The 18,429-nt window shown below is 44.5% G+C and overlaps 1 protein-coding gene across 1 annotated transcript in view; it reads left to right on the forward strand.

The window, feature by feature from the left end:
- LOC104287656 (chromosome unknown open reading frame, human C8orf33) overlaps positions 1-5,677 on the forward strand; it is a 6,475-nt gene extending 798 nt beyond the window's left edge. Inside the window, exons 2-7 of the mRNA XM_009886382.1 lie at positions 1,214-1,439; positions 2,415-2,557; positions 2,743-3,464; positions 4,990-5,080; positions 5,195-5,341; positions 5,481-5,677. Of these exons, the coding sequence (XP_009884684.1) occupies positions 1,214-1,439; positions 2,415-2,557; positions 2,743-3,464; positions 4,990-5,080; positions 5,195-5,341; positions 5,481-5,677 (1,526 nt within the window). The remainder of the gene's footprint in view (positions 1-1,213; positions 1,440-2,414; positions 2,558-2,742; positions 3,465-4,989; positions 5,081-5,194; positions 5,342-5,480) is intronic.
- Positions 5,678-18,429: the final 12,752 nt, after the last annotated feature.

Below are 18,429 nucleotides of genomic sequence, written 5' to 3' on the forward strand. Positions count from 1 at the left end.
CCCCTTCGCCCGTGCCATGCAGCCGCTTTAGCAAGCGGGCAGGCGGGGTGGAAAGGCGGCAGAGGTGGTGTTAGGGACCCCTGTTCTGCGTAAAGGTAGAGTCTGTGTGTTGCCAGATCTGTGCTGGAGGGAAATTTCCCGCTGTGGAGACGCGCCACAGAATAAGCTTCAGGAAAAAAGAGAAATCTTCCATTCGGACCCTTTAAAATGAGAGGAGGAGGAAAAAAAAACAATCTGTGGGAAATTCTGGCTTGCCGGGAGAGGGTGTTTTACTGCTAGTAAGAGTTTATTGTCCCTAAAGTGAAGAGAGCTCATTTTGTGCCCTCCAAAGAGGGAATATTGCAGGGCCTGCGTGCCAGCCTGTGCTGTGTTGGTTTGTGGTATAAATGGAGCTGTCACACTGCACGCCTCAAGCATAAAGCCAGAAAAGGGGTTTGTGACCCACTAGTCTGATGTCCTGTGTAAGAGGGGAGGGGACTTCAGAAAACTCAGTTTTGGAATCATTTTTGCAGGTGAGAGATTTGTGTTTCTTTTAAACATTTTGCCTTCCCCATCTGGTGTCCAAGGCTACCCAAGGCACGTTCCAAGATGAGCTGGAGTGGTGCATTTCGCAGCTGGAGGCAAATCTCCTTTGCCTCAACCCAACCCCAAAACAAGGTATGTTGCCTCTTTTGCAGTCTGCAGCCATATTCCAACCTCAGTTCTGATTTAGCAGACCTGGATGTTTTTCTGTTGCTTCTCTCCCATCTGTTTCCTAGTCTTGTGTTATATGGGATTTGTTCTAAATACAAAACAACATAAAGCGTTGAACTTTTAAGAACTGTCTGTCTGGAAGCAGCTTTATCTTTCACTCCTGTTTCCTGTATTTTTTCTCAAGTTCTTATTTTCCCATTTGTTGTTTGGTTCTGCAACAGCTTTGCTTTTGTTTTCCAGTCTTACGGAAACACAGTGTCAGGGTGTCCGGCCCTTAAATGCCATTGCGTTTGTGTTTGTGAAGCTTGTTCCTCACTGTTCTTGTTCCAAGGAGAAATTACAGTTTGATCTAGTCAGTCCAACTTGTAAATATATGAGGACACATGTCCTGCTCCTACTGATGGCTAGTACTTAACATTTAGAGGAAGGGTGTGACTACCCTTTGTAAGATGCCTAGATGAGTGTTCGCTGGTGCACCTGAGGATGTAGCAGTGTTTAATATCTTGTGCTTTGTACCTAGTGTCCAGCAGCAGCAAGGCTAAGCTGCTGCTGGAGGGGAGGCAGAGGCTGAGCACAGTGACAAGGCAAGCAGAGGCGACGACTTGGCCAGAAAAAGGCCCATTTGCACAGTACCTGACCCAGGAGAGCAGAGCAGTACCACTGATGGTAACTGGCTCACCAGAGAAGTTTGCGGTGGTGAGGCAGATCCAAGCTCTACCCAGCAAGTCGAGGTCTGGATCAGTGAGGTACCTGGCTGCAGCAGTACTATGCAAGAGATCCTCAGCTTAGAATAACTCCCAAGTGAGGGAGGGAAGAGGTTCCCCTGGAGCTTTTTCGAGCTCTTTCTTTAAAGAAAGAGCTTATTAGTGAGCAGGCCTTGAATTCAGCCAGCTAAACTCCTTGAAGTGGGGGGGAATGTGTGTTCAGGACCCTGACACCTGGGTGCTATGAAGACACGTCCCACTTTTTTTGGATGGCTACAGCCCCACTGCAGTGTTTCTGCCTCATGTGTGCTGTTACTCTATTTGTAGCGTGGGGCACTCGGTGTTAGATCTGCAAGATACACTTCACTTGGAGAGTCCCAGAGAGATGCACTGCAGCCAAGAGAGATGGGTGCCTGCCCATTCTGAAATGCTAGTCTAGAACATCAAGCTTTTTTGTGGCTTGAAATGCACGAGACAAACACTGGAAGACTCTGCATATCTGGAGTTCCCAGACTGAGGTCTTCGCGGACCGCTGTCACAGAAGAACAACGATGCTTTTAGAGAATGCTCTGACACAAAGAATTGGGATTACTGTTGTGGGCGGGGCAGTTTGTATGAGAGTCAAGCAAGAGTCCTGCTTTTCAGGGTGTGCTCACTACTCAGTCAGATTTGTTCCAGTTTTCCAGAGAAGAGACACCAAGTTTCCCTTAGGGGAAGGGTTATTAAGCCCTGTGTAGCTTCTGTGCCATTAGTAGGGCAGTTACTGCAGTGTAAGATTCTTAACATATATAATAAGCAGTTAATATCTATTTCCCCCCCCCTTTAAGAATGTTTCACAGTGTTTCAGCTTCCAGAAGCATTTGGAGTTTACTTTCAATTGAATGCCAGTCGTGGATTAGTCAGAGGTGGTATGAACACAGAACATGTTCAGAGGAGACCCAGTCACCAGCATCTCACAGTATGGTATGTGAGGCCCACCGTAACCTGTTTCTTTTCTCTCTCGGTCTTTTTCTTGAGTGCAGCAGAGGAGACACAGCGCATTCTCAAGGTGCTGCGCTCCAGTGAAACTCCTTTTGTGAAGAAGCAACAAGTGATGGACCACGTGTTTAGGGACTGTTGTCTCAAGATGGCTGAGGATCAGAAGAGCATGGAGAAGGCAGGTGAGTTTTAACTGTCCCTTCAGGGGATGGGTAATATTTGGTTCTTTTCTGTAGATTTCTTACGTTGCGGCTTTTGATTGGATCAGCTCTCTGTGGCAATGCCCTACGGAGGCAGTCGCAGTAGCAGTGGCATCCTCATAGTAGGAAACTGGCATATTGATAGAAACATTATTTATCTTTTCTAGATGTGGAACATGGTGACGTGAAAGTACAGCAGAGCAATGGGCAGGCTCCAGATGGTGTAGTATATGGGAAACAATCTGACCACATCTCCGAGGCAAACCCGAAATGGTTCATGTCATCCAACAACAGCTTCCAATTTGATTTTACACTTTCTGAGATTGACCCAGAAACAACTGGCACATCTTTGGAAGCAGTCCCTGGTGTCAGTGGTGCTGAGCAGATACAAACCAGAGCCACCAAGCAGGAGAACTGGAATGGAGCCTTGGGTTTTGCTGCCTCTGGGCAAGAACCCAAGTTTGCTTTCAATTTTGCCATCCCAGATGAAGACTGTCCTCTGGTTCCATCAGTTCCTGCAAGCCAATATACAGAGTGTACAGCAAATCATGAAGTGCTGGGTGATTCACTGCCCCCTGAATCAGCAGGTATGCTGCAGATTTCAGCCTTGCAGAAGCCTGAATTGACTCAAACTGCAGGTAGTGCACCCAAAGAGGATAGAAGCCACGTCACATTACAGATCCCTCAACCAGAGACTGCTCCTGGAGATGAGACAGTAACAGAGAAATCAACAGCAGATGGAGCTGCCCAGAAGAAGAAAAAGAAGAAAAAGCAAAAAACATCTGTCAGTAAAAAGGAGACAGAAGAAACTGACATCAACAGGAAGGCAAAGGCAGAAGCTAACGAATGTCAGAACAAAGATACTTCCCACCAGGATGAGACCTCTCAGGTATTTAAATATTGATGGGATGCCCTAATTTATAAGCCCGTGAGCAAAAGAGAAACTTTATCTCTTTGCATAGTTTAACAGTTAGTGTACTTGAGATGAAAGCTGAAAGACAAGGATTGCTGCTTATTTCTTACAGCAGCTGTTTTCTTTCTTTGCTAGGCAGCTGAGGAACCTAACTAGTGGAAAAAAAGTTAATAATCCTTTGTTGTCCACTTCAGACTTGTGCTGAAACATTTAATGTTTAGATTTGCGATGGCTGGTCCTAGGAAGCTGGGTGCCATGTTTTCTTAAAAATGTAGAAATAAAAAATGCAGGTAACTGCACTCAGTCACTGCCAACCTGGTATCTCTGCATGCAGAAGCAGGCACTGTACCCCTGAGTTGCATGTTACTGGGTAGGATGAATTGCTCACAGAATGCAAATAGCAAAGTTGAGGTGCAGAGCTGCTACCTGGTGTAGGCACGGTTGTGGCAGGGTGTGGTGCAAAGCTGAAGGGTGCTTCTGAGAAGGTTCCCGCTGTAAGGCATAGCCCAGAAATCAACTGAAGTTGCAAGTTACATGTAAACACACCATTAAGGCACACCCTGTGGTTTTCTAATGTCTTGCTAAAGGTCCAGGTCATCATTTTATTTTTCTTTTCAGCACTGGTGTAGTTGTTATTAACAACCAATGTCAGATGAGCAATACTGAAATACAAAATTACAAAAAGCTTACTTTTGTTAATATTCTGCATGGAAGTTGCACTGAGTGTTCACCTGCCTCTTGGAGCATTCCATCCAAAGTGCTCTTTCACCCACAACCCTACTAATAAACACTGCTGAGTACCAGAATGAGAAAGACGTGAAGGTGAGGTGAAGCCCTTCCAGTCCATTGAAAGGAGACCGTGGTGAGGAAAAGGAGACAGCATGAGGGCTTTTGTATTTACGTAATAGTTAAGAATTGCATCAGCCCCAGGCTGCAGCCCTGTTTCCCTCTCCCTTCCCACTGCTCATTAGCCAGCTGGCTTTGCATGATGGGACTTGGCTTCATCCACCTTCACGGGCTTCAGCTTCCTTCTCCTCACCCATTTCTGGTTGAGCAAGCACGCAGGAGCCAAGACACCAAGACTTGGTTTCTGGTTCTGTCCGTTGTTTGCTTTTTGATTTCAGTTGGGTTTGGTGGTAGGGGTTTTTTTTGTTGTTCATGCTTATGCCTCCCATCTGTGGGTTGATTTGACAGCTTTTTTCAGAGGAAAGGCTCTGGACAGCTTTCCAGAAAACAGCACCATCTGAATGGCAGCCAAATATTAAATCCATCAAATAGAGGCAGTGAGTTGCAACTAAACACATTTGTCTGTTGCTTTAAGTTTATCCAATGAAAAGCACGACAGGGAAAATGTCAAGAAGTCTATAAAGTGATCACCAGAACATGAAATTTGGAATAGTCTTGACTTTATGCAGGTACTTTTTTTTTCCTGTGTAGCAACTGCCGCTCTAATTTTTGGATGACTTACTCCCTCATGTTCACTCTGCTCTATGTTGTATAGCAGTCAGATGACCATCTGTGGAGAGAGGTGGACTGGTGTGTGGAACAGCTGGAACTTGGCCTGAAGACACAGAAAGCCACTCCAAAGCAGGGTAAGTGTTCAAGTGAACAAGAGATCTCCCCTGTGGGACGGGTTGGCAGCTTGCAGGGGCCAAGCCAGCGGGGAGTCTTAAGCTGTGCATTGTTTCTCCTTTGCACTGCTTCAGTCGAGGAGGCTCTCCGTGCGATCAAGACGCTGCGCAATGACAAGGCTCCACTGGTGAAGAAACGTCAGCTCATGAGAACCATGTTTGGAGACTACAGGAAGAAGATGGAGGAGGAGCGGTGCAAAGAGCTGAAGCTCATGGAAACAGGTAGGAGAAACTTCCCTGGTGAGGGAAGAGGAGAAAAAGAATGGGCTTCACTCTTGCCTTCCGTATTGCTTTGCAGAGTGAGACCTGACTATATGAGATGACTAAATATCTCTTATTGCTCTTTTCTCCCCTCTTTAAGCTGTGAAATCTGCCAGGGTTGTGGAAGTGAAGGGAACCACCCGCAACAAGAACTGCCAGTTCATCCGAAAGTGCTCAGGAGCTTGCAGGAAAAGCCAAGGTTCAGCGGGATCTCCTTCAGAGTCACCCGGGACACTTAACACAGGCTTATTCAAATTCACAACTTCCCAAGAAGAGTTTCGCTTTAATTTCTTGTAGGGAAGTCTTTTAGACTAAAACTGTGGCTAGAAACTGTGCCAAATCTCCTATAAACTTAAGAACGGTGGAAGAATGCTATGCATTAGAAAATGTTATGCAAGAATCTCTGTATTTCCTAAAGAAAGGATCCTCTTTCAGAGTGCCTTATCTAGAAGTTTAAAACAGATCTGCCTACTACATGTATGACCCCAAGCCTCATCCTCCGCAGTAGTCCTCTGTCCTCACACTGTAGAAAGGCACCTATGCAAAAGATCAGCTCAGAGTCAGGAAAAATCTGTTTTTCTTCCTATAGAATTGACATTAACCTAAGAATCTGTCTTTTATACTGGGAAGTTTTCCCGTTCTGTTGATTTTAAGTAGAGCAGACCTTTTGTAGCAGGTGAGGCAGCGATGCATAGAGCAGAGAATGGTTTGTAATGAAGATCCAGCTTCTGTGAAGGTCCAGCAGTGTAAGCATAACGGATAGTTGAATGCTTCCATTCCATGTGAGTCTCTGTGAATGCAGCTTCTGGTATCCGGAAGGGACTGGGCAGTGTGTGTCATCACTGCCATCTAGAGAGCATGAGCTCAGGATCTTGGAGGAAAATGGGTGAGAATCATCCTTGCTCGTTCATCTCTTTAATTGACAGGTATAGACTTAGAAGAGAACTGTAAATGCTGATTTAATCTAGCCTAGGGATGTAAGGACAGTTGTTTTCAGAGAGGGAAACATTTTTGTTGCTGAAGCCAGGTTCTGGCCAGCCAGGAAGGATGTACAATCAGTTCTTAAAAAAAGAAGTTTACTTTATAAGTAGTCCCGTTACAACCACCAGTGACTCAGAGGATAAATCAGCTGCATGTCAAACCTTGGGTGACAGTGAAATGAACTGTGAGAGCCCAAAGACTCTTTTGCATTTGATATGTATTAAATTTTTGCTTTCTGAGTGGTTGAATGTGTGTCCCCAGTGTTTCGATACTGCCTCAGCCACTGAACCCATCTCCTGTGTTCCTGCAGAAAAATCTTCCTCACTAAGCCTAAAAAAGCTGAAGGAACAGAAGTCCCTTAAAAGGAAACGTGGTATCAGGTGTCCCTAGGGTGCAGTGCTTTCCTTCCTTTTTATAGTCCAGTCAGTCATCATGTATGAGAAGCAAGAAACGGGAGTGTAGGCAGATTCCAGGGTGTACTGAGAGCAGCTGAGAGATGGTGGAAAGCATTTGCTGGGAAAGACTTCAAAAAACCTGTTGTTGGATAAAAAAAAAAAAGTATATTACTAAGCTCTGATGCAGTCAGTTGCATCTGCAAGGATATTTTGGTTTGTTTTAAATATTTTAAAGAATGCCTGTCTAGGCATAAGGAGAAAGTGAACCTGGTTAATGTATCTGATGAGGAGAAATATGCAGAGACTTTAAGTTTTCTGGAAATCAGTAGGTTAAAACTGGAAACCAATAGGTTAGCCGATTATTATTTTACTTGCTGGGAAGCATTGCTGTAACTTTGACTGTATGGAACAATACTATACAGTATTTCTTGGATTTCCAGGAGTTCATGCTGAACATACAAAAGCTATGTCATTGTCAAACTTTACTAAGATTAAAGAGCATCCTGTACATGACCTTGAAACTACAGCAGTTTTCTTACCTAGCTGGTTATGCAGAATGTGTCTGGGAAATAGTTATTATTTTTTCCTTGTCCTGTTTCAGGTAAAGCTAGAATTGCTAAAACGTAAAATTCTGTGCTGTGGAAGACTACAGGAGTATTCTGAGTAGCATTCTTATATAATTGCCATGTGCTTATACTATTCATTAGGGATTGACAATTAGAATAAAGATACCAGTGAGGTGGACATTTGGTGTAACCTAATCCATCTGGTTTATCTCCGAAGAGGGCAGAGAAAAATGCATTCTTGAACATGAACATGAACAGCTCCTGTGGTTTTTCAGAGGTCTTCACATAATGCTGACCTGCGAACCAACCCATACTCCTTTCGCCGTGTTTCAGTATTGGAGGACTCGGAAGGCAAATGTTCATCAATGCAATACTTCATAGCCCTGAGTGTGACCACATGACCTGTGGACTTGAAGTGCAAGACCCGAAGTCAGTTCCACAAGTCAGCTTTGCGACCTCAGACACGGCATTTTGCCTTTCTGTGCCCGGAGTGGGGCTGTTTTCATAGCCAAGGTGATGCCTCCTGCATTTTTGACAGACGTGCCCGAGTTATTTCATTAATAGTTGTTTCTTGAAAAGGCAACTCTAGTATTTTGCATCTGAAATTATACCAGTCTTTATTTTGCTCTTAAGCTTTGCAATGTTGGAAGCATCTCTGCTGCCTTATCACTTGTTCGAAAGGAAGCAAGCAATGTTACTAGAAGTTAGGAAATGCTGTCGCTGCTCCGTCGGGCTGTTCCCCTTTAGAGGAGCCACAGTGCAGGCTTTATGACATTTTTTAAAAAATTATGATTCCTCCTATTAGCATTTTTTTTTCTTCAGGATTTCAGTGTTGTTTAGGGTTATAGTGACGTCTCTTGTTACAACAGTGTCAGGTTTGGGTCAGGGCTTTGCTCTACCAGTTACTCTACCACAAGTGGCTGGAGGTATGGTCTGTGCCCAAAGGCATTAATGACGTACAGCAATGGGGGAGAAAGGAGATCTTCTCATCTGCTTGGAGTTCACTGTTCCAGTGTTCTTGCATTAAGGAAACATAGCTCAGTTCTGGTTGAAAACTGAGCTCAGTTCCGACCTGCCTGTCTCTGTATCCTCCTCTCGACTTCGTGCCATGCCTTTGATGTGGAAGGGGGGACTGGATTTGCAGTACAGTATCTCTTTAGTGACTGCCCACCTAAATGTGTGGGCCTAGGCTTGTAGCCAGCAAACTGCTTACAAGGTCTTCCAGTGGGGTTGTGACCTCAGGAATGCGTTAAAGACCATGCAAAAAGGGAGTGTGAAGTACACCAGTGCCTCTAGAGCAAAACTTGCTCCATAGCATTGGTCTTGAAAAAGTAAAAGCTGCGGATCAGCTTGTGAAGTGAGTAATGTGATGAAGGAACACTATAGTCTTTCTCAGGCCATTCACTGTAGCAAAGCAGAGGAAAGGTCTCACTTTTGGGAACAAAGTGAAGAATTTTGGAGTTGTTTCTGTGTCAGGGTGAGCCCAAGAATGTTTCCACCCAGAAGCAGCAGAAATCTGGGTGTGATCTCTGCTCCTAAAAAGGCTTGGCACCCTCATCTGTAAAAAGATCCCCCTAGCAAAGGTTAGGAAACGCAATCCCGTTCTGGACAGACACTGCCTCTGGGGGGAGAGAGCAGGCGATGGCCAGCCTTCCCCTTCCCAGACTGGCCCTGTCCTGGCAGCTGCTCATCCCTGCTTACGCTTTGGCTGTTAACCTGGATGCTGGGCGTTAATTGGTGAGTTCTTCCAATCCCTTCCCTTGGGCTTGGTCAGTGGAAACGCGTTTATTGGTCCCTGGGCTGCCCATCTTCTGCTTGGAGTAATCGGGGGCAGAGTCACTGAGGAACAGCCTACAAAGGGTCTCCAAGGGATCCCCCCACAGTTCAGCTGCAATTATCTCCTGAGTGCCAGCAGCCGCTTGTATGAGGACTCCCTCTCCCAAGACCAGGAAAGACAGAAAGAAGCCAACAAATTGGTCCTACAGAATCTGTAACTCTGGTGACTAATATTCCCTTCTGCTACTTAAATTTTTTTGAAGATCTCTGAGAGTAGACTGCAGAATCGGCATCTAATGACCTCTGAAGGATAAAATATTCTGTTATCTTCCTTTGGGGTGAAAAACCCCAATCCTAACTTTTCTTTTCTTTGAATTTAGAAAGAAGAAAAGCTTACCACTTCAAGCAAGGCAACAATTCAACCACTGTAACAGAAGGAAAGTTATTTGAAGAGTAGTAAGCATTGAACCTGCAGTTCCTTAACAAAAAAAGAGGAGAAATACTGCTATTTTAAGATCGTATGGAGCTGTGACAGATGATCTTGTATCTTTCTGCTGAAGTTATTTTACACTAAGGACAAAGTTGTGTTATTTTCTTTGCTTGAAATTTTTTGCCGCTCACTGTTTGTCCTGCTTTCATATTTAGAACTGCAGGAAGGTTTGTAAGCCACACGGCTTTAGCAAGTTGAACTTTGACATCAGCTACCACAGTGCTTTGATTACTGCCAACAGTCCTTCCTGTGGACACTGACAGCTGGGAAGCACTGACCACCCTACTGTATTTGGCCCGTCTGTCTTCTTCCCTTTGAGTCTGTCAACAGGCACTACCAGCTCCTTAGTATCTCGCCACCAAGATGGAAGAAGTCTGGGTTGTGTATCTCTGCCTGGTCTTGCTTATCATCGTGCTTCTTCTAATGAGGCATAACCCGCATGTGGAAGAGGCCAAGAAGGAGAGGGAAAGCAAAAGCTCCCCACCACCCTCTTCCTTTTTCCCCAGTAATGTCGGCAAACAACTGGAGCACAGCCAGGAAGAGCTGGAGAACTATCTGGACAGGCTAACCCATGTCTTGTTTGACTCAGAAGCCAGGAAAAGGGATGGCCACCATGATCAGAAGTCCCACCATCACCATCACAGAAGCGCTGATGTTGAGTCTGAATCTAAGGAGCATTCGGGAAAGGAGGCAGCACGCTCTCGGTATCCGTCAAGCTACATGAGGGTTCAGGTATGAGGCTTATAAAGACTTTCAGACTCAACCAGACTTAGAGCTCCTGGCTGAGTTAGTGAATCTTGTTGAAATCCATAGTCTGTGAACTCAGATGGGGAAGACTGGGGGGAGGGGCGGGGGGAAGTCTCACTATTTTGAAGACTAATATGTTTTTGCACTTTATATTTCAACATTAAGCAATCATTCAGAGACAGCTCTATGTGACATGAGTTGTATGTACGTTACATGTGTAAGATGTCAATGTTGGCATTAGCATCTATGCATGTCTGTGTATCTATATGTAAATTATTCCTTCCTGTGTATCTATATGTAAATTATTCCTTGCTATATTTCCTAATAGAAATAGGTATCATTTCTTACTTCAAGAGATTATTGTGCAGCTCTTCAGCTGTTGTAAATCTCCCATTTGCCCCACATACAGCAGCGTTTTGCCAGTTTGCCCATTTAAGGATCTGGCACAGTAGGGAACGGGAGCTCTGCAGATACCTATCCAGTGGTGAACGCATGGTATCCAGCCATGGGAAACACTTATGTAATTTTTGGGCTCTGCACGATGATCATGCATAGCGTACTCTGTAAACATGAAAGTCGCTATTGGCAACCTGCAAAATTCTCTTTGCCTTGGCCAAGGCCCTTTTTTAGGGGATGGAACAAGATGCATGCCTTTATATTTTTATCATTATCCTCATTGCAATACATCAGATTTTGCCCTTGAGATGACAGAGTTCCATGGCAGCTATGCGAGGCTGTGTTACTTTATGCTAGCAGCTGTTTATATTCTTCATTCTTGAGACACGTATCTTGCAGTGCCAATGCCCCGCTCTGTCGCTGAGCACGTTCTAGGTCCAGGTGGGAGCTCCAGTACGAAGCCTTCACCTTAGAGGGGAGAGCCAGACCTTGGTGTCGATAATTGCACCCTGCCAAAGAATCGAGGGACAGATTTCTTTTCGTAGTGATGAAGGCACTGCTGTAAACAGCTTTTTCGGTGAGCCAGGATGTTGTAACTTCTGAAGTCTCCAGGAGCAGCTCCTATCTGGGGGAATCAGTATATCCAGTTGGAGGGAGAGGAGCAAATGTACAAAATGTGAGACTGTTGTGCAGAATATGTGGGCAGAAAAAGTAATTCAAATGGTTATTTACTTACTGGCATGTTTAATTTACTGAAGAAGGTACTATTTTATTAGATCTATTACAGATCAAAAAATAGCAATGATTTTTTGCTATGGAAATGGATCATGTTGCAAAATAACAGCGTTAGTGTATTTTTCTACTGTGGATAAAGATGACTGTTTGCAGAATACATACTGGGGAGAAAAGGTGCTGCGATCACTATTTTCATACAGTTTAATATAACACTAGTTAGCTTCAGCAAACATTCACTTGCCTAGAAATAGGGAGTACACTTTTTTCACAGACTTGATGCAGCAGATGATCCTTCTTTGGACAGCTGAAAACTTTAATATGAGCTCCTTTGATGTGTGGAACGAACAGTGACGCTGCAGAAGCAAAGTAGCAGAAATAATCTTTTGTTGTTCCTCATTTTGTGTTTTGGGAGCAGTGAGAAAGAAGTCACCATCTAAACAAACCTAAAAAAGCACTTGTCAATAAGTTGTCCGGCCACTGAAGTGAAATGGGAAACTTCAGCTTCTCTTGGAATAGCATTAGTGCCAAAACTGCTGGAGGGGATTTTATTTATTGCTCAGGCAAAGGCGAAGTGCTGGGATAGTTTCAGGAGCTGTACTTGAGCATGGCTACCTGGCTGCACATCATGAGAGAGATGCAGTCAGCTCAGGACGCGATTTAGGTGCCATCTGTGAGCATGAGAACGTGTGGGTACATACAAAAGGCTTTCAGGACTCTCCCAGGTCAAGGAAGGCCAGGGGTAGGGTTAGGATGCTTTTGTTCAGGGATGGGGTAGCATTCTCTTCCTCTTCTGAGAATTTTGTCTCTCAGAGCGAGTGTAGGTTGTTGGGAGGTGCCAAGTTAGTATCACTGGAAAATGAAATCCTCAGCATTGTCTAGCAGAGGTAGGATGGCTTGCAGCAAAAGCTCCTTCAGTAAGTGTGCCAGTCTTCTCAACCAGCCACGTCCAGGATCTCTGTTTGCTTTTCCTGCCCAGGTGTGAAAAATCCTGCAGCTCTGCTGGCACTACAGGGCAGAGAGGAGTGATCTAAAAACCTGTTACAGATGGAGAAAGAGAAAACACCACCACGCTGGAGCCTTGAGCAAGTAGTATCATTCAGGAGCAGTATCTGTGGGAATTCGGAGTAATGTAACTAGTATTGGCAAGAGGCAATGCTAGTTGCAGATTTCTCAGGGGGCGTTGGATTTATTAAATGGACTTTGGCCATAGGTAGTCAGCTGTCAATGTAGACACCTTCAATTATCCCATTTTCTACTGGAAGAGGCTCATTTGTCTTGCAAGCAGATGTTCAGAAGGAGCTAGGGTGGCGTTTTTTTGTCATTCGTTGCACTCATCTAAGCCCTTGCCTAGTAGGGTAGAATCCGTATTTTCTTCTGAATTTGTATTTGTTGCTACACGTTAAATTATTAAATGATCTAAAAATAATTTCTAGATTTCCCCTCATTTCCTACAGACTCCCAGTTCTCATGGAAACTGAGCAGTCCACTCGTTACAGCCAAAACAGGAGCAAATGAATGGATTCAGAAGTGCAGGAGGGTAAGATGGGTAAAGGCAGTAGGCGGGATAGAGCAGTAAGCAGATTATTTGGGAAAAATGTACTCGGAGGGTCTCCTGCTTCATTAAACTTGATCACAGCAGGGTTATTTTCAGGTTGTTTTCAGAAGCAACGAAAAATGAATGGTGGCAGATGGCAGAGAGGCGTGGGCCTCCTACACACTAGAAAAATAGATTTTGCCAGCCAGTCTGCAGTATGTACCACGGATGGCAGAGCACACGTGCCTGTTAGGACAAGGCAGAAGTTGGAAGTCTTTAACACAGCCGTGGATTTAGAAAACCCACAGTGTTTTCAGCTTCAAACCATGCAGTGGGGGAAAAGCCAGCGCGAGGACCCAGCTGATGGTGAGTTGAGAGTGGTTTCCAAAGGTGCTTGGCTGAGTACTGGTGTGTGCCCCGTGGCAGCAAGAATTTGAGTTCAGAAGGAGTGTGTCGGAGATGTCTGTCATCAGTGGCTGTGTGAGGTACCCACTGGGTAAATTCATGGTAATTTGCCCGACTCTGACGGACCCATGGTTGACACGGGTCAGGAGGTTCAGCAAAACCAGTGCTTATGCTGGAAGTGCTTCCCATAGTCAGTAATCTCCAGTGCTCCTTAACCTGAATATCTCTGAGTCGTACCCGTGGAAACTCTTGTGATGACACGTCAGTGCTAATACAGCTGTGATTCACGTGGGCATGGCAGGAATAGGCACAGCTGCAAGGAAAAATAGTTGTTATTCATCCGCACAAGGTTGGCTTCTGTGGTGTAGTACTGGGCCTCCTCGGTCCTCCAGATCGGGCAAGAGTGGCAAGCTTGCTGCAGTGCATTCCTGGTGGATTTTAGGTGGTTTTATTTAATGCTGCAGGAGGCTCTGCTTCTCTGGTCCCTCAGCTGGTTTAGCCCATCACAGGTCCTGAAAACGATGAAGATGGCTAACTCAGTCGTATGATTAAATGTCTTTGTGCACGTCATGCTGCAGTGATAAATACCTTAAATGATGTTACCTAAGATAATACTGTTAGGGCGTGTTTCTGTGATCCTCTCAAGACCTGCTATGATGCTGCTTTTTAGGTCTGTGTTGCAGCTGTCGTTTTTCAAGCGTGGAGGTTTGTAGGCAGAGGGGATATCTGTCGTTACACCTGTTGAGCTTATGTGCCTGAAGGCTTCTCTGCTTTATTTTTTTTTTCCCCACGTATATAATTTGTTCTCAGAAAAGTTAAGCTGTCTGCCCCATTAGTGTTTCAGGGTGTCCCTGGTATAGTCCCTTGTGGAACCACAGAGTGGATGAGGTTGGGAGGGATGTCTGGAGATGGGCTAGTCCAGCCCTTCTGCTCAAGGCACGGTCAGCTAGAGCAGATTGCCCAGGACTACATCCAGTCAGATTTTTAACATCTCTGTCTAGTTACTTGGATGTCCTCTAATGCAGTAAAATTGGAACATTTGTGCAGGAAAAACAAAATGCAGTTTCTTTTGAAGTCTCTGCTTCTATCCAGGTCCTCCGTCTCTGTATCGCATCTAGACGTTTCCCAATCTCTTCACTCCCTAGCACACACTGTAACCCCAGAGAGGTCATTTAGGCAGGTATCAGGGTGTGTATCTGAAAATTGAAGTTTTGCTTTTGTGCTTCAGCCCTGACTTTTAATCAGGTGTATTCCAAGCAGCACATTGGAACATGGTGAACTTTTAAGTTTTTCTTTTAATGTGAGTAGTTCTTCCCTGCTTTTCCTTGCTAGTAAGGAAGCCTAGGATGTTCCCACAAGATGGTCAGAGGTTCAATAGGTTTCAAGCCTATCATCAGTAACAAGCATTTATTTACAGGTACAGATTTTCCTTCTTGAATCACTTTCCTTACTTCAGCAGCTGATGACAGTCAAGTAACAGCTATATTTGTAGTCTAGGAGATTAGGATTTTTTCACTTGCAAGATTTAACTTCCAGTTGGCTGAACAGTTAACTGTGGCATAACCTTCATGTGATCCACAAGCTCTGTAAGAATCCAGCACGTCCCAGCAGTTAGTAATGTGAGCCAGCACTGGGCAATGCAGATGTGTGTGTGGATCCACCCCATACATTGGGAGAGGAGGATTGATACAGACTGAAGAGGAGCAAGAAGGGAAGAGCATGTGTTTAATCATTTGTGCTTAGATGTCACGTAGGAGTTTTTTGTGGACTTGCTGTCCAGGAGTTGATAGAAGAATATTCAGAGAACAAGTGAGTCAATATTGTCATTCCTGTACACATTCCCATTTTTAGGCTTGTTGAATTGATTTCTCATTTCAGTAGTGAATGTAAGATTCAGATTAAAGGCGACAAAAGGAAGGGTCTAAGGTGACAAATTATTAGGAACATTAGAATGGCAAAGGATGGATATTTACAATCCTCTGTGGACCTTTGCTCTCAAAAGACTGTCCAGGCTCAATGTTTCCAAGAGCTCTGCCCCCCTGGATTTTGTTTATTCGAGGACATTCTGCAAATAAATACAAGCTTTTGGGTTATTAATAATCTGTCTGTATTGCATATGTTACCCGTTTGGTATCACCATCGTGCTTTGTGATGAGGCATTTTTAATCATGTGGCTCTTGCTCATAGAGCTGGATGAGTGAAGATGAAGAAAGAGAAGGGGGATATATCAATTCAGGAAGATATTGAATTCTTTGGGAAAAAGAGTAGAAGGTGTTGATGTTATTTTGGGGAAAACTGATGAAGAAGAGTTCATTGGAAGAGTCTTGCCAGCTTCCAGTGCTCCCTTCCCCGGCTGTCTGAATTAGGCAGTGTGGGTGAGAGCAGGCACCACATCTGCAACTGAGCTGGTGGCGAGCTTTAGTCTTACGTGTTGCCACCTGCTTATTGCAGCCATCATCACTACCTGTTTACTCTTCCATGGCTGTGGTGCGGAAGGTCATAGCATGTGTGTCGTATCTGCCATGTCAAATTTGGGGATCGGTTCTGTGCTTCTGTCTTTGACTCTGGTTGTTAAGCACCACTTTGTTTGCAGTGGGCTTTGCAGACCTCCAAAAGGCGCAGTCAAGATAAGAGCAGCAGAAGAAAATGACCCTAAACAAGCAAGTGACCTCTTAATACCAGCAGAGTCAACATGGTTTCATCCTCACAGCTAGCCATGACTACCAGTGCGGCATCGCTAGTTCTCATGTCAGCATAGTAGTTTGTCCTCCAAGCTCTGCTCTACAGCGGCGGTGTCCCAGCCTTTGATAAATGGCAATCTGTTTAACTGAGAGGAATTTTTGATCACTATGTTCTCTGTACTCTGCTCAAAGTGTTACCAGATCTGGAGCTGTATCCCTGCCAACCTCTTAAGGTGAGCAGAAGTGACCTCAGGGGTATTCACACTATCTAACTGTAGACATTTAACTTAGGTGCCCTGGGAGAGAGGTGTGATTTGGAGCGTTGAAGGTAGGAGCAAAAATAGAATGCCTAAAGTAACCTCAATTAATGGCGTGATTAACCATCCACCACCTCCCTTCCATTAGCTTGCCCCCAGCCTGCACCACTCCAATGAGCCACGACATTGCCACTGCAAAAGATAAGAGTTGGGAGCGCAGACTTGGAGCTCAGGGTTGTCAAAGTCTTCAACAGTGCCATCCCTGCCTGCGAGTGCTTTTACGAGGTTGAGACTAAACTTAGCTTGTCTAACGTGAGAAATATGTGTGAGGAGAATTCCTGTGCCCAAAGCTAGGCACCTAAAATTTAGACATCTAAACCCTGAGATAATTAGCTGTAGCTCCATCTGTAGTCAAGGGAGAGAAACAGGTACGCTGGGCGGCTGACTCATTTGGTGCACTGCCACCTCCGTTTAGATGGATTGCCCAAGCTGGGCAATGAGTCCTGTCCCTCTTTATGGCACAGCACAGTGTGGTTTAGAAAGATCTGAGCTGGTGGTGGAAAGAGGCGATGTGGCTCTGTTGGAACGGTGCTCCGCTCATGCTAGTTAGCGCAGCATTTTCCTTAGCAATTATTTTAAATCGATAGATTTTTAGATTGCTCCAAAATTGGCAGGTCACCATCTTAGAATTCTTTTTGCTTGTTTCCTAGGCTCTACAGGCTCTCATGAAAGGGGCAAAACTGCCCAATATATCTGCATCATTGGCATGACCCACAGGCTAATAAAGGAGAAGGAGTCTTCCCATTAAGTTCAGGGTCTTGGGGACAGACTCATGTTCTGGAAAGAATTCATCCCATTTGATCCCAGTTAAACAAATTAACAAAGAAATTAACAAATGTATACATGAGCATTAAAACAAAATGCCCGTTACTTGGTCAGGGTAGTTCTTTATCATTGAGCTTTCTACAATGGCAATTCAGAGTATGTTAGCTGAAATTACCCTGATGAACTTCATTAAGCTGTATTTACACATTTGCCTCTGGCCGTTCAGGTGGACCCTTAGTTCTGAAGAAATCTTTCTCAAAGCCAATCATGCCTGAAAACGCACTTAGGCAGTGCCTGAATATTTCAGGACATTGTATGTAGACAGTAGGTAGTCTTCAAGCAGATGCCTTAAATATCAGCTTTTCAGTGATGATTGAACACTCTTGCATCTGATTTTCCAGTGGCTTCTGTGACATCTTTTTTTATCCAGTCCAGTTGTTAGTCAGCATGCGGTTTTATCTCCGTTGGTACCTGCCAGAGTCTTGGCACAAGCTGTGGAGTGTTGCTGGCCATGCCATGCTTCTTGTGTAGACATGTAGGATTTTGCTCTCCAACGCTGTTGATCTTTGTGCTTTTAAGCAAACACCAAATTCAATTTAGTTTTGGAAAGCATGAATCTAAATTTCAAATTTGGGGAAAATCTGATGAAGAGAATATGGTAAAGTCTGTAAAACCTGAAGGACAGAGAAGGTGAGATGGGAATGACTGTGCCCAGGCTCGCTCTCTCTGCAAAAATGTGGGTTAGCCAACAAAATTGCCAAGCATCAGATTTAAAGCAGAGCAGTACTCACAGAGCCCATTGTTGAACTGTGAATTTCTGCCAAAGAATGACTTGGAAACAAAATGTATTAATTGTTTTTAAAAGGATTAAATGCATTTATAGAAGTTGAGGCCATGACAGTCTCTTAAACGCTTTTTTCCCTGAATCCCTGAAATGAAAAGGACAGCTAATTGTCCTGCATGTCCTTAGTTTAAAAAAAAAACATAAAACACAAAAAAAACTTGTTACCTTGTGTATGTCACATCTTGGATTTGGGCAGAAAAGGACTTTTCAGCGTCCCCTTAGAAACTGGGACAGTTGAAAATTTGACTGTTTTGTCAGCTGGATGGAGGCAGGACATGGCAGGTGTGCTGAATCTTTGGCCTTTGGAGTCCTGCCCAAAAGGGAAGAGTTTCCCGAGTCCTCGCAAACATAGAAGGTGAACTCACAGATAAAATGAGAGAGCCAGTTGTTTCATCTTGCCTCCCTTCTGACAAAACA

Source organism: Charadrius vociferus, unplaced genomic scaffold (genome assembly GCF_000708025.1).
Source record: "Charadrius vociferus isolate BGI_N301 unplaced genomic scaffold, ASM70802v2 scaffold585, whole genome shotgun sequence".
NCBI classification, from domain to species: Eukaryota; Metazoa; Chordata; class Aves; order Charadriiformes; family Charadriidae; genus Charadrius; species Charadrius vociferus.